This window comes from Bombina bombina, chromosome 9 (genome assembly GCF_027579735.1).
Source record: "Bombina bombina isolate aBomBom1 chromosome 9, aBomBom1.pri, whole genome shotgun sequence".
NCBI lineage: Eukaryota > Metazoa > Chordata > Amphibia > Anura > Bombinatoridae > Bombina > Bombina bombina.
The window spans coordinates 248,523,447-248,539,671 of record NC_069507.1 but is presented as its reverse complement, the minus strand read 5'-3'; the positions used below and the strand labels follow the sequence as shown (position 1 = coordinate 248,539,671).

At 37.3% G+C, this 16,225-nt stretch overlaps 1 protein-coding gene across 1 annotated transcript in view; it reads right to left on the bottom strand.

Moving 5' to 3' along the window:
* SORCS3 (sortilin related VPS10 domain containing receptor 3) overlaps positions 1–16,225 on the bottom strand; it is a 1,163,020-nt gene that overhangs the window by 572,046 nt on the left and 574,749 nt on the right. Inside the window, exon 5 of the mRNA XM_053693001.1 lies at positions 3,509–3,582. Within this exon, the coding sequence (XP_053548976.1) occupies positions 3,509–3,582 (74 nt within the window). The remainder of the gene's footprint in view (positions 1–3,508; positions 3,583–16,225) is intronic.

Here is a 16,225-nt window from a genome sequence, read left to right as displayed (position 1 = left end):
AAATCAGCTGCTAGAGAGAGATTCTCAGTTTCTGCTAATTCTCTTGAGGAATTCATAAAGGTTAAACATCCCACTATAAGCTCTGTAGCTCCATTAGAGAGGCTGCCTACTCTTCTGGTTCAGATGTGAGAATGCTGACGTATAATTAACTAGAAAAGTAAATGTGAGTTTTAGTAATTTTTAAACTTGGATTTTACATATAACATAGCAGCGGGTATTTGTTCTATTTAATTTGTTACCACAAAACATAGGCATTTCAAAGTTTATTTTTTAAACGTTATTTTTTATTTATTTTTAACAGATGTTTTCCATACAGATTTCCCACCAGTTGTGGGAGTCTTAGCCAATGTGCAATCAGTCCCCAGGGATGAGTTATGCACAAATATACACTTCTTACTAATTTTTAAACCAATTCAAGCTGGGGTTGTTTCCCCTTTAATTTGAAGTTACAGGTGGCCCTCGTTTTACAACGGTTCAATTTACACCGTTTCAGAATAACAACCTTTTTTCCAGTCATGTGACTGCTATTGAAAAGCATTGAGAAGCAGTGCATTTATTAAAATAGCCAGTAGGTGGAGCTGTCCGCTTGTGTTGCAGCAAAGCCAAGCAAGCTAAAATTAATCAGTTTAACTAGACCTGAGCTATCGAGCAGATTTCAAAGGAACAAGATCTTCCTGTCTATAAATCAGTCCAGATTGGAATTCATAGAAAGAACTGTGTGCAGAAAAATGCAAGTGAAAAAACAAAACACAAGTCTGTGTTGTGTGATTATTTTATTAGGTTTATAATGCTGTTTAGCAAATGTTTTTGTTCATTTAACTTAGTTTAATTATATATTCTGTGTTGTGTGATTATTTTATTAGGTTTATAATGCTGTTTAGCATTTAAAGTCTTCATTTCAAAGCTTTAAAAATAATGTATTAGGTGTTACTTATGACAATTGTGAGTTCAATTCCCATTGACTTACATTATAAACTGGGTTTCAATTTACAACGGTTTCAATTTACAACCATTCCTTCTGGAACCTAACCCCGGCGTAAACTGAGGGCTACCTGTAGTTAAATTTGTTTTCCCACGTACAGTATTTTAAAACTAAAACATGAAACAAAAATTCAATTTCAAAGATTACAGTTACATTGAGTATTTTCTTGAATTTGAGTTTTATTCACTTGAGACTTTTCCTTTAATATTTAGTTTTATATTATACATATTATACATATTATACATATTATACATATTATACATATTATACATAAGAAAACCAACTAATATTGCTTCAATTTAAACTGCCAATTTTACCATGTTAAATTGGTTCTACAACAGAACGGAAAAATTATTTATAAATATAGGTGAGTTCATCTATAGATTTCCCTAGTTGTCTTCTGATTTCTACTTGTACAATCTATGTATTACCTTTATTGCTATATAATTTTCCTATACATCATGTTGGTTTCTTTACTTTCAGTTGCAAGAATAAACACTAACGTTTTTTTATATTAACAAAGAAATGTTTCATTATATGGAAGTCTTGTATATCAGTTTCTAGACACCCTTTGAACAAACCAGTTTTATTTATCTTGCTACCTATTTCAGATGCATGATGTTTTTTTCACACTATCTCAAGCACAGAACAAGTTATATCAGTTTTTATATATTTCTCCAGATATATAGATGACACACAATCTTACACAGCTTATGAGCCAGCAAATTTTCTTTTAACTTGTAAGCAAACTACAGAAGTGATAATTGGGAGAGCTGATAGAACCTGTTTTTTTTATATTTTTTTATTTATTATACTACAGAAAATAAAATGTAAAGTCTTTTTAAGGATCTCTTTTTAATGCGTAAGATACATATTAAATGGCCATGACATTCAGCATTTAAGGGATTTAAGGGACATGGCCTTTATGCATTCATAAGAAAGAGCTGTAATTAAACATTTCATTCCCATTGATAAAGGTTCAAGGGATACTAAACACTAAATACAATTCCGCCACCTCCCTATTACCATGGCTGCTGTCCTTATGGTATCGAAAAGGGGCGTTACTGCGCATGTGCAAACAGGTCAGTACTGGAATGTGCTGAAACATACGGCACACACGACTAGAGGGAGGAGAGGAATAACATCAATATCATGCCCCCCGCATATATGAATATCCATGCAGTCAAGGATCTCCTCGAGAGAACCTGTCTGTATATATGTGGGGCTTCTGGGTCAGCATCCACTGCTGAAATTTAAGATTTCACATGCAATTGCACGTGCAACCCTGCCCCCTGCTGGAATGCAACCAATTGCCCTCAAAGCAGAAGAGATGCTAAGAAGCAACAGCCGTATGACTACTGCTTCTTAACTTTCATGGCCCCCAAAGCTGCTTAAGCAGCTTCATAAATAACGCCTGAGCCTACCTAGATATTCTTTTCAACAAGGGTTACCAAGAGAACAAAGCAAATTATATAAAATAAGTAAATTTAGAAAGTTGTTTAAACTTGTATGTTCTACCTGAATCATGACAGGGAAACTTTGGGTTTTATGTCCCTTGTAATGACAATCTAACAGCTAATAAGGACTGTGATCATTTTTTAAAAATTCTATTTTAGATAGAACAGAGGAAATTATTTAATCAAAACATGTTGCACAAGCTCAACTGACCAATTACAAATGTATTTAACCACTAACAAATCCAGCTTTTGAAAATTTTACATTTTTTTTATTTATATTTTTTATTCTAAAAAAGCAAATTTAAAATAAACAAACAACATAAATATGTATAACTTTCACTGTCTAGACTTGGCCATCATTTTATTTATTATTTTCGTTCTGGTTTAGTTTCTGTTGGAGATAACAAGAAGGGGTGAAATACCCAAAAGCATACACAGTGCAGGAAATCTGTAACAGCTTGATTATTCCTGGACATATTTGTTTCATTCAAATTATTTTTGAATGTTTGCTGAGAATTTCTTAACAACATATCAGGTTTTACTTTTTTGAATGCGACATTTGAATATTCAAATATCAATATCCAAATGTTCATTCCCATAAACTTTAATATAGGTCTATATGAATCAATATTACAATTTAACAAATGAATATGGCATTAAAATGTTAAAATGTATTCTAATTAAAGCATCTAAATGTGCGAAAGGGTAAAGGGTGTTAATGTTAAAATATATTTACCCAGCATGCTCAGCCAACACATAACATTATATAAACCAATAATTTATTCTAGTTTATTCACTAAGGTGCTTAAATGCAAAAAGTGTAGCATCCAACTCAACACAACGCGACTGTTGTTATCTACAGATTTTGTTTTCTTTTTGTCTTTTATAATACATACTTGTAACTAATAGTGATTGCAAAATAAACATATTCAAATATCTTAACACTAAAAAAAAGATCTGAAAAACTTGCATTGGTTATTGTAAGAACCAGGAAATATCCAAAATATTTTTCCTCAAAGTAACATGGTCAGTTTTATTACACTGTGATTACTGATAGGAGATACATTACCAATAAAATCTGTTTGGAGTAATTCTTTCGTGCATCAGATTCCATCTTCTGCCAAAATCCATTGAGCTGTACAGCTGCAAGAAAGAAATATAGAACAAATTAATACTGAAACCTGCATTCACCTCTAGAACTTCAGACAACCCTTACGCATTATACATTTGGTCATTTGGTTAATACCTGGTTACAATATATATATATATATATATATATATATATATATATAATATACAGGTACAGATATATACAGGTATATATAGGAAAGAAGAAGATTTTGGCAACAGCATAATAATGTATCAAGTATATATATATATATATATATATATATATATATATATATATATATATATATATATATATATATATATATGTACTTGATACATTATTATGCTGTTGCCAAAATCTTCTTCTTTCTTTTTAGAGCTACGCAAACTTAAAATTTGGAGATTAGCTAAAATCTCGTTGAGAGATAATTTGTTTCTTTCTTACATTCACAGCTATTCCTTCTTTTTTACAAATTTTGATCTCCCCTGAGCAGAGAATTATGGGAGTTCCTGCTTATTTCTTATGTCTAAACACAAGATTTTCTCCAGCACTATCAGTATTGGATTTGAAAGTTAATACCTCATTACACCATTGCAACAAGATAATTTGGTAGAGTGGATTTAAAATTACATGAGAGAAAAAAATTAACCATTAATAATTTAGGAAGAGCATGCAATAAAAAAATAAAATCCATTTCACTCATTATTTTAGTATTCTATATATTGTAACGTACCCCTTTCTAAGCATACTGATGTAGGTTCAAGAGAGTACACATATGTTGAGTTCTAATTATTGAACATTGCTACAAACATTGTTGCAAACACCTTTCAGACATACTGCTAGATTATGAGTTGTGCGTTAGGATAAAAAAAGCAGCGTTAAGAGGTCCTAACGCTGCTTTTTTACACCCGCTGGTATTAGTCTTGAAGGTTTAGGGTCACCGCACACTTCTTTGGCCTTACCGCAAAACGACTTACGTAAACTTCGTAAAGTCTTTTTTCTATGGGACTTCCATAGCACTGGTATTACGAGTCTGTCGTGGGAGGCCAAAAAGTGAGCGGTACACCCTACCCTGTCAAGAGTCCTAACGCATTTAAAAGTCAGTAGTTATGAGTTTTATGGTACAACGCCATAGCATAAAACTCATAACTAAAGTGCTAAAAAGTACACTAACACCCATAAACTACTATTAACCCCTAAACTGAGGCCCTCCCGCATCGTAAACACTATAATAAAAATATGAACCCCTAATCTGCCGCTCAGGACACCGTCGCCACCTACATTATATTTATGAACCCCTAATCTGCTTCCCCCAACATCGCCGACACCTACATACTATTTATTAACCCCAAATTTGCCACCCCCAATGTCGCCGCAACCTACCTACATTTATTAACCCCTAATCTGCTGCCCCCAACGTCGCTGCCACTATATTAAAAATATTAACCCCTAAACCTAAGTCTAACCCTAACACCCCCTAACTTAAATATAATTACAATAAATCTAAATAAATATTACTATCATTAACTAAATTATTCCTATTTAAAACTAAATACTTACCTATAAAATAAACCCTAAATTAGCTACAATATAACTAATAGTTACATTGTATCTAGCTTAGGGTTTATTTTTATTTTACAGGCAAGTTTGTATTTATTTTAACTAGGTAGAATAGTTACTAAATAGTTATTAACTATTTAATAACTACCTAGCTAAAATAAATACAAATTTACCTGTAAAATAAAACCTAACCTAAGTTACACTAACACCTAACACTACACTATAATTAAATAAATTAACTAAATTAAATAAAATTACCTAAATTAAATTAAATTAGTTAAAGTACAAAAAAACTCACTAAATTACACAAAATAAACAAATTACAGATATTTAAACTAATTACAACTAATCTAATAGCCCTATTAAAATAAAAAAGCCCCCACAAAATAAAAAAAAATCCTAGCCTAAACTAAACTACCAATAGCCCTTTAAAGGGCCTTTTGTGGGGCATTGCCCCAAAGTAATCAGCTCTTTTACCTGTAAAAAAAAAATACAAACAACCCCCCCAACAGTAAAACCCACCACCCACACAACCAACCCCCCAAATAAAATACTATCTAAAAAATCTTAAGCTCCCCATTGCCCTGAAAAGGGCATTTCAATGGGCATTGCCCTTAAAAGGGCAGTTAGCTCTTTTGCAGCCCAAAGTCCCTAACCTAAAAATAAAACCCACCCAATACACCCTTAAAAAAACCTAACACTAACCCCTGAAGATCGACTTACCGGGAGACGTCTTCATCCAAGCCGAGCCGAAGTCCTCAACGAAGCCAGGAGAAGTCTTCATCCAAGCCGGGGGAAGTGGTCCTCCAGACGGGCAGATATCTTCATCCATCCGGCGTGGAGCAGGTCCATCTTCAAGACATCCGACGCGGAGCATCCTCTTCATCTGACGACTAAAGCTGAATGAAGGTACCTTTAAGTGACGTCATCCAAGATGGCGTCCCTTAGATTCCGATTGGCTGATAGAATTCTATCAGCCAATCGGAATTAAGGTAGAAAAAATCCTATTGGCTGATGCAATCAGCCAATAGGATTGAACTTCAATCCTATTGGCTGATCCAATCAGCCAATAGGATTGAGCTTGCATTCTATTGGCTGTTCCAATCGCTCGCATGAGTAACCCTGCAGCCGATAGTTAGGAAGCAGCAGTCATCAGACCACTGTTTCCGAAGTTTTACACCAAATTTTAGCTGACAGATTAAAATCACCCAGACATGTTCACCTGGCAAGATTGACAGCCCCTACTCGCGCACCATAGGGCTAGCATGAGCAGGGGGCAGCATTGCACAAGCACACGGTTGTGCAATGATAAACACAGTCAGGGTATTGCTGCTCACTTTCTGTAATCCCGGGAGTACAATTTCGCGGAAGCGAACCTTGTCTGTCCAGGCTTTATTAAATTGGGGCCCAATGTGTTATATCATTCATGCTGAAAACTAATGCACACTCCGGAAAATATGCTCTCATGGAAAAGAACAAAAGTTTGAACAAAGGAGACTAAGACATAAAGCTAAATTTGGTAATATAATTAAAGTAGATTTTTTTATTTAAATTGGATTCATTGTCTGAATTATGAAAGTTTAATTTAAACTTCCCTACCCTGTTAAGTTTTTGAGCAGGACTGAGATAATGCAAAGGGATTACAGAGAAATTCCCAATGGGTTTAACATGCTGAAAAATACGTTAAAGGGACAGAAAACCCCATCATTTTTTCATGATTTGGATAGAACATAAAATTTTAAAAAAACTTTACAATTTACTTCTATTATCAAATTTGCTTCATTCTCTTGTTATCCTTTGCTGAAGGAATACCATTGCACTACTGGCAGCGAGCTGAACACTTCTAGTTAGCCAATCACAAGAGACAAATTTGTGCAGGCACCAATCAGCAGCTAGCTCCCACTTGTGTAGAATATGTGCGTATTCTTTTTCAGCAAGCGATACCAAGAGTACAAAGCACATTTGAAAAAAGAAGTGGATTTAAAAGTGTCTTATAATTAAATGCTCTATCTGAATCATGCAAGTTTAATTTTCACTTTCCAATCCATTTAATGAAATTTTATACTGAGCAATTTTTCCATATGAACCTGTATATTTTACACCATAAAACAGCTATCTATTTATCTTCTAATGTTTCTACCACACTCCTGAAATTCTGAGAACAAATTCTGCATTGCCACAAAACTATTTTATATCTTGATTTAGAATTTTTTTTCATGATCTCATTCATTTTTTTTATTTGTAAAATTTTCTAGTAGTACATGTTTTAAACATAGTACATAATGATAAGAATACTCAAGCCAATTAGCCTGGCCACAGACAGATATTGCAACCTGCCTTAAATTATGCTGTAAGACTATAGGCTCATACATTTGAAATGTTTCACACATTTTGTTTATGCGAAATTAATTTACTTCATAGAGAGAAAGATAGTTTACCAAATATAAATATATATGACTATTATTACAAGGAAATCATAAACATTTTTAGTTGTGTCATCATTTGAAAGGTTTCCAGGAACAAAATCTGAAATTTTGGAATGTGTAAGGGAAATGGTTAATTATTTCTACACTCTCTGGGTTTAAAGAATTTGCAATTTCAATCAATTTCCAGCTGACTAATTTTCTGTTTGAATGATTCTTGGCTCTGGTGTGATGTTCAAGATAAAGTGTGCTGGATTTCGCTTGCTGTGCAGCGCTGATCATCCATCTATGTATCACGGAAACATCCCTTATGTGATCATCTGAGGATGCACAGCACGGGTTTAGTGATAATAAAGTAATTGAACATGCATAAATATACATCTGTTTATGTGATCCGTAACAGGAGATGACATTAGTTTTCCCTAATAGAAAGTCAGATGCATAGAGAGATATATTTACACGTAATGTAACAACATAGATACGAACCAAAAGGCCCATCAAGTCTACCCATATTACGTGTTTCTTAGTATAGCCTTATGCATGTCCCAGGCATTTTTTAATTCCTTTACAGAGCCTGTGTTTACCACCTATACTGGAAGTTTATTTCATGAATCCACCACCCTTTCTGTAATAAAATGCTTCCTCACATTTCTCCTGAATCTGCTACCCTCTAACTTTAGATTGTGACCCCTTGTTTTGGTATTTCTTTTTTTTTTGTGGAAAATGCTTTCAGCTTCCACTTTATTAAGTCCCTTGATATATTTGAAGGTTTCTATCATGTCACCTCTTTCCCTTCTCTCCTCTAAACTATACATATGCCAATCATAAAGTCTTTCTTTGTACGTTTTATATTTTATACCATGTACTATTAAGTAGCCTTCTTTGGACAGTTTCTAGTTTATTTATATCCTTCTAGGAATATGGTCTCCGGAACTGTACACAATATTAAAGATGAGGCCTAACTAGTGATCTGTAATGTGGCATAAGAACCTTTTTTATTTCTGTTACTAATACCTCTCCCAATGCAACCAACTTTTCTACTAGTCTACCGACTGCACTGCTATATTGTTTACCAATTATTAAATAATCTGAAATAATAATTCATAAGTCTTGCTTATCTTTAGTTACAGTTGGAAATGTACCATTGAGATTGTAATTGGCCATTAGGTTTTTGGATCCTCTATTCATAATTTTGCTCTTAGTAATAATACATTTTAGATACCATTTATTTGCCCAGTCCTCCAGTTTTTTTAATATCACTGCTCATTTGATCCACTCCTCTTGGAAAATCAACTCTATTACAATTTTTTTGTATCATCAGCAAACAAGCAAACCTTCCCCTGGAGCCCTCTTCCAATATCACAATTGATCATCTTAAACAAAACAGGCCCAAGAACTGACCCTTGGGGAACACCACTGGTAACCGACCCTCATTTGAATATACTCCATTAATTGAAACCCTCTGCCTTCTATACTTAAAGGGACATTTCAGCCAAAATTGGAATTGACATGGATGCATTTCGGTTTTGAATAGAAGCAATTTTGTAACATACATCTATTAGCAAAAATGCTTCTAATAAAAGCTATATCTGTTTAAAAATTGTATTTAAGTATGCACCGTGCACCAGCATTTTAAACACAGCATTTGTTCCGAGAGCCTAAGGTGCCTGTACCATGTGGTAATGACTTATGGGCAGATTACGAGTTTTGCGGTAAGAGGGGTGCGTTGCTAACTTGCACGTTATTGTCACCGCTCACTTACCTACAGCGCTGGTATTACAGGTTTTTATAAACCCGGTGTTAACAGGCAAGAAGTGAGCGTAGAGCAAAATTGAGCTCCATACTACACTCCAATAACAGCGCTGCTTAAGTCAGCGGTCAGCTGGTTGTACATGCTCGTGCACGATTTCCCCCTAGACATCAATGGGGAGAGCTGGCTGAGAAAAAGTCTAACACCTGCAAAAAAGCAGCGTAAAACTCAGTAACGCAGCCCCATTGATTCCTATGGGGAAACACATTTTATGTTTACAACATCGCCACCACCTACATTAAAATTATTAACCCCTAATCTGCCGCTCTGGACATCGCCGCCACTATAATAAACATATTAACCCCTAAACCGCCGCACTCCCGCATCACAAACATTAGTTAAATATTATTAACCCCTAATCTGCTGCCCCTAACATCGCCGCCACCTACCTACAATTATTAACCCCTAATCTGCCGCCCCCAACGTCGCCAACACTATACTATATTTATTAACCCCCAAACCTAAGTATTACCCTAACCCTAACACCCCCTAACTTAAAAATAATTTAAATAAATCTAAATAAAACCGACTATTAATAACTAAATAATTCCTATTTAAAACTAAATACTTGCCTGTAAAATAAACCCTAAGCTAACTACAATATAACTAATACTTACATTTGTATCTAGCTTAGGGTTTATTTTTATTTAAAAAGCAAGTTTGTATTTATTTTAACTAGGTAGAATAGCTACTAAATATTTATTAACTATTTAATAACTACCTAGCTAAAATAAATACAAATTTACCTGTAAAATAAAACCTAACCTAAGTTACACTAACACCTAACCTTACACTACAATTAAATAAATTACCTATATTAAACACAGTTAACTAAATTAAATACAAATACCTAAATAAAATAAAAAAAACCCACTAAATTACACAAAATAAAAAACAAATTACAAGATATGTAAACTAATTACACCTAATCTAATAGCCCTATCAAAATAAAAAAGCCCCCCCCCCCCCCCAAAATAAAAAAAAAAACCCTAGCCTAAACTAAATTACCAATGGCCCTTAAAAGGGCCTTTTGCGGGGCATTGCCCCAAAGAAATCAGCTTTTTTACCTGTAAAAAAAATACAAACAGCCCCCAACAGTAAAACCCACCACCCACACAACCAACCCCCCAAATAAAACCCTAACTAAAATAACCTAAGCTTCCCATTGCCCTGAAAAGGGCATTTAGCTCTATTGAAGCCCAAAGCCCTAACCTAAAAATAAATCCCACCCAATAAACACTTAAAAAAACCTAACACTAACCCCCGAAGATCCACTTACAGTTTTGAAGACCGGACATCCATCCTCAACGAAGTCGGGAGAAGTCTTCATCCAAGCCGGGAGAAGTGGTCCTCCAGACGGGCCGAAGTCTTCATCCAAACAGCATCTTCTATCTTCGGGTCCATCTTCAAGACATCCGGCGCGGAGCATCCTCTTCTGGCAACGACTACCCGACGAATGAAGGTTCCTTTAAGTGACGTCATCCAAGATGGCGTCCCTTAGATTCCGATTCGCTGATAGAATTCTAAGGTTTAAAAAATCCTATTGGCTGATGCAATATAACTCTTACTAGAAACATTTTTTGCCAATGCATGTATATTGCAAATATGTTTCTATTCAAATATGTAATTCATCTATGTGCATTTAAATGTTGACCGGACTGTCCCTTTAAACCAGCATTCTACCCACTTAACAATCTTAGCATCTACTCCAAGGTAAATACATTTTGTGAATAAGTTCCACAAAAAAATGAATTTGGCACCTTATTGAAATGTCAGCACTGAACTTCTGAGGGTTAAAACAGTAGATCCAACCAAGAAAAGAGTTTGTGTTTGTGCCATTTAAAATGTCTCACAGAGCGGGCAAATCCCTCGTTATACCATCACTGGTGCATTGCTGTTTATGATTAAAGAGTTAGGGAGTAGATGAGACAGGTTTAGGGGTGCAGGGGATTGGTTATCCTTATCAGGCATGTTTGGTACTTTCACCCTCCATCTTTAAAGGTGCAAGTCATATGCACCAACTTTTGTCCTCTGCTCATGTTCTGGGTGTCAGGAGTCATCAGCACCACTTAGAGTGTGCACAGCAGAACAATACTAATAAGAGAATGTCTTTTTTTGTGGTTTTAGCTCTGTATAACAGCACAAAATCTGATAAACCAAGAAAAGACAGCTGGGACCATGTTTTCCTAAACTCAGTTTAATTTAGCACTCTAATAATTATTCCTGTAAGTAGCCAGGACAATAATTGTATGTCTCATGCAACTCTATAAAAGCTCTGCCAGTCCATTAACTGTTGCTAAAATTCAAAGGAAAGATTATTTTAAAGAGGTCATAGCAGAAACTGCAGGAAGTTACAAATGTAACGTACCCTTATTGCACTTGTCTGTGTATGTAAGTGACCTACTACTGAGGGTGCTAAAGGGCAGGGCATTCCTCGCACCCTTACAAATGTAACGTACCCTTATTGCACTTGTCTGTGTATGTAAGTGACCTACTACTGATAGTGCTAAAGGGCAGGGCATTCCTCGCACCCTTACAAATGTAACTAACTCTTATTGCACTTGTCTGTGTATGTAAGTGACCTACTACTGAGGGTGCTAAAGGGCAGGGCATTCCTCGCACCCTTACAAATGTAACGTACCCTTATTGCACTTGTCTGTGTATGTAAGTGACCTACTACTGATAGTGCTAAAGGGCAGGGCATTCCTCGCACCCTTACAAATGTAACTAACTCTTATTGCACTTGTCTGTGTATGTAAGTGACCTACTACTGAGGGTGCTAAAGGGTAGGGCATTCCTCGCACCCTTACAAATGTAACTAACTCTTATTGCACTTGTCTGTGTATGTTAGTGACCTACTACTGATGGTGCTAAAGGGCAGGGCATTCCTCGCACCCTTACAAATGTAACTAACCCTTATTGCACTTGTCTGTGTATGTAAGTGACCTACTACTGATGGTGCTAAAGGGCAGGGCATTCCTCGCACCCTTACAAATGTAACATTCCTTATTGCACTTGTCTGTGTATGTAAGTGACCTACTACTGATGGTGCTAAAGGGCAGGGCATTCCTCGCACCCTTACAAATGTAACGTACCCTTATTGCACTTGTCTGTGTATGTAAGTGACCTACTACTGATGGTGCTAAAGGGCAGGGCATTCCTCACACCCTTACAAATGTAACGTACCTTTATTGCACTTGTCTGTGTATGTAAGTGACCTACTACTGATAGTGCTAAAGGGCAGGGCATTCCTCACACCCTTACAAATGTAACATACCCTTATTGCACTTGTCTGTGTATGTAAGTGACCTACTACTGATAGTGCTAAAGGGCAGGGCATTCCTCGCACCCTTACAAATGTAAAGTTCCTTATTGCACTTGTTTTTGTATGTAAGTGACCTACAACTGATGGTGCTAAAGGGCAGGGCATTCCTCGTACCCTTACAAATGTAATTATCCATTATTGCACTTGTCTGTGTATGTAAGTGACCTACTACTGATAGTACTAAAGGGCAGGGCTTTCCTTGCACCCTTACAAATGTAATTAACCCATTTTGCACTTGTCTGTGTTTGTAAGTGACCTACTACTGATGGTGCTAAAGGGCAGGGCATTCCTCGCACCCTTATAAATGTAACATACCCTTATTGCACTTGTCTGTGTATGTAAGTGACCTACTACTGAGGGTGCTAAAGGGCAGGGCATTCCTCGCACCCTTACAAATGTAACTAACTCTTATTGCACTTGTCTGTGTATGTTAGTGACCTACTACTGATGGTGCTAAAGGGCAGGGCATTCCTCGCACCCTTACAAATGTAACTAACCCTTATTGCACTTGTCAGTGTATGTAAGTGACCTACTACTGATAGTGCTAAAGGGCAGGGCATTTCTTGCACGCTTACAAATGTAACGTACCCTTATTGCACTTGTCTGTGTATGTATGTGACCTACTACTGATGGTGCTAAAGGGCAGGGCATTCCTCGCACCCTTACAAATGTAACGTTCCTTATTGCACTTGTCTGTGTATGTAAGTGACCTACTACTGATGGTGCTAAAGGGCAGGGCATTCCTCGCACCCTTACAAATGTAACGTACCCTTATTGCACTTGTCTGTGTATGTAAGTGACCTACTACTGATGGTGCTAAAGGGCAGGGCATTCCTCGCACCCTTACAAATGTAACGTACCCTTATTGCACTTGTCTGTGTATGTAAGTGACCTACTACTGATAGTGCTAAAGGGCAGGGCATTCCTCACACCCTTACAAATGTAACATACCCTTATTGCACTTGTCTGTGTATGTAAGTGACCTACTACTGATAGTGCTAAAGGGCAGGGCATTCCTCGCACCCTTACAAATGTAAAGTTCCTTATTGCACTTGTTTGTGTATGTAAGTGACCTACAACTGATGGTGCTAAAGGGCAGGGCATTCCTCGTACCCTTACAAATGTAATTATCCATTATTGCAATTGTCTGTGTATGTAAGTGACCTACTACTGATAGTGCTAAAGGGCAGGGCTTTCCTTGCACCCTTACAAATGTAATTAACCCATTTTGCACTTGTCTGTGTTTGTAAGTGACCTACTACTGATGGTGCTAAAGGGCAGGGCATTCCTTGCACCCTTACAAATGTAATTAACCCATTTTGCACTTGTCTGTGTATGTAAGTGACCTACTACTGATGGTGCTAAAGGGCAGGGCATTCCTCGCACCCTTACAAATGTAACGTACCCTTATTGCACTTGTCTGTGTATGTAAGTTACCTACTACTGATGGTGCTAAAGGGCAGGGCATTCCTCGCTCCCTTACAAATGTAACGTACCCTTATTGCACTTGTCTGTGTATGTAAGTGACCTACTACTGATGGTGCTAAAGGGCAGGGCATTCCTCGCACCCTTACAAATGTAACTAACCCTTATTGCACTTGTCTGTGTATGTAAGTGACCTACTACTGATAGTGCTATAGGGCAGGGCATTCCTCGCACCCTTACAAATGTAATGTACCCTTATTGCACTTGTCTGTGTATGTAAGTGACCTATTTCTGATGGTGCTAAAGGGCAGGGCATTCCTCGCACCCTTACAAATGTAACGTACCCTTATTGCACTTGTCTGTGTATGTAAGTGACCAACTACTGATGGTGCTAAAGGGCAGGACATTTCTTGCACCCTTATAAATGTAACTAACCCTTATTGCACTTGTCTGTGTATGTAAGTGACCTACTACTGATAGTGCTATAGGGCAGGGCATTCCTCGCACCCTTACAAATGTAATGTACCCTTATTGCACTTGTCTGTGTATGTAAGTGACCTACTACTGATGGTGCTAAAGGGCAGGGCATTCCTCGCACCCTTACAAATGTAACGTACCCTTATTGCACTTGTCTGTGTATGTAAGTGACCTACTACTGAGGGTGCTAAAGGGCAGGGCATTCCTCGCACCCTTACAAATGTAACTAACTCTTATTGCACTTGTCTGTGTATGTAAGTGACCTACTACTGATGGTGCTAAAGGGCAGGGCATTCCTCGCACCCTTACAAATGTAACTAACCCTTATTGCACTTGTCTGTGTATGTAAGTGACCTACTACTGATAGTGCTAAAGGGCAGGGCATTTCTTGCACGCTTACAAATGTAACGTACCCTTATTGCACTTGTCTGTGTATGTATGTGACCTACTACTGATGGTGCTAAAGGGCAGGGCATTCCTCGCACCCTTACAAATGTAACGTTCCTTATTGCACTTGTCTGTGTATGTAAGTGACCTACTACTGATGGTGCTAAAGGGCAGGGCATTCCTCGCACCCTTACAAATGTAACGTACCCTTATTGCACTTGTCTGTGTATGTAAGTGACCTACTACTGATGGTGCTAAAGGGCAGGGCATTCCTCGCACCCTTACAAATGTAACGTACCTTTATTGCACTTGTCTGTGTATGTAAGTGACCTACTACTGATAGTGCTAAAGGGCAGGGCATTCCTCACACCCTTACAAATGTAACATACCCTTATTGCACTTGTCTGTGTATGTAAGTGACCTACTACTGATAGTGCTAAAGGGCAGGGCATTCCTCGCACCCTTACAAATGTAAAGTTCCTTATTGCACTTGTTTGTGTATGTAAGTGACCTACAACTGATGGTGCTAAAGGGCAGGGCATTCCTCGTACCCTTACAAATGTAATTATCCATTATTGCAATTGTCTGTGTATGTAAGTGACCTACTACTGATAGTGCTAAAGGGCAGGGCTTTCCTTGCACCCTTACAAATGTAATTAACCCATTTTGCACTTGTCTGTGTTTGTAAGTGACCTACTACTGATGGTGCTAAAGGGCAGGGCATTCCTTGCACCCTTACAAATGTAATTAACCCATTTTGCACTTGTCTGTGTATGTAAGTGACCTACTACTGATGGTGCTAAAGGGCAGGGCATTCCTCGCACCCTTACAAATGTAACATACCCTTATTGCACTTGTCTGTGTATGTAAGTTACCTACTACTGATGGTGCTAAAGGGCAGGGCATTCCTCGCTCCCTTACAAATGTAACGTACCCTTATTGCACTTGTCTGTGTATGTAAGTAACCTACTTCTGATGGTGCTAAAGGGCAGGGCATTCCTCGCACCCTTACAAATGTAACTAACCCTTATTGCACTTGTCTGTGTATGTAAGTGACCTACTACTGATAGTGCTATAGGGCAGGGCATTCCTCGCACCCTTACAAATGTAATGTACCCTTATTGCACTTGTCTGTGTATGTAAGTGACCTATTTCTGATGGTGCTAAAGGGCAGGGCATTCCTCGCACCCTTACAAATGTAACGTACCCTTATTGCACTTGTCTGTGTATGTAAGTGACCAACTACTGATGGTGCTAAAGGGCAGGAC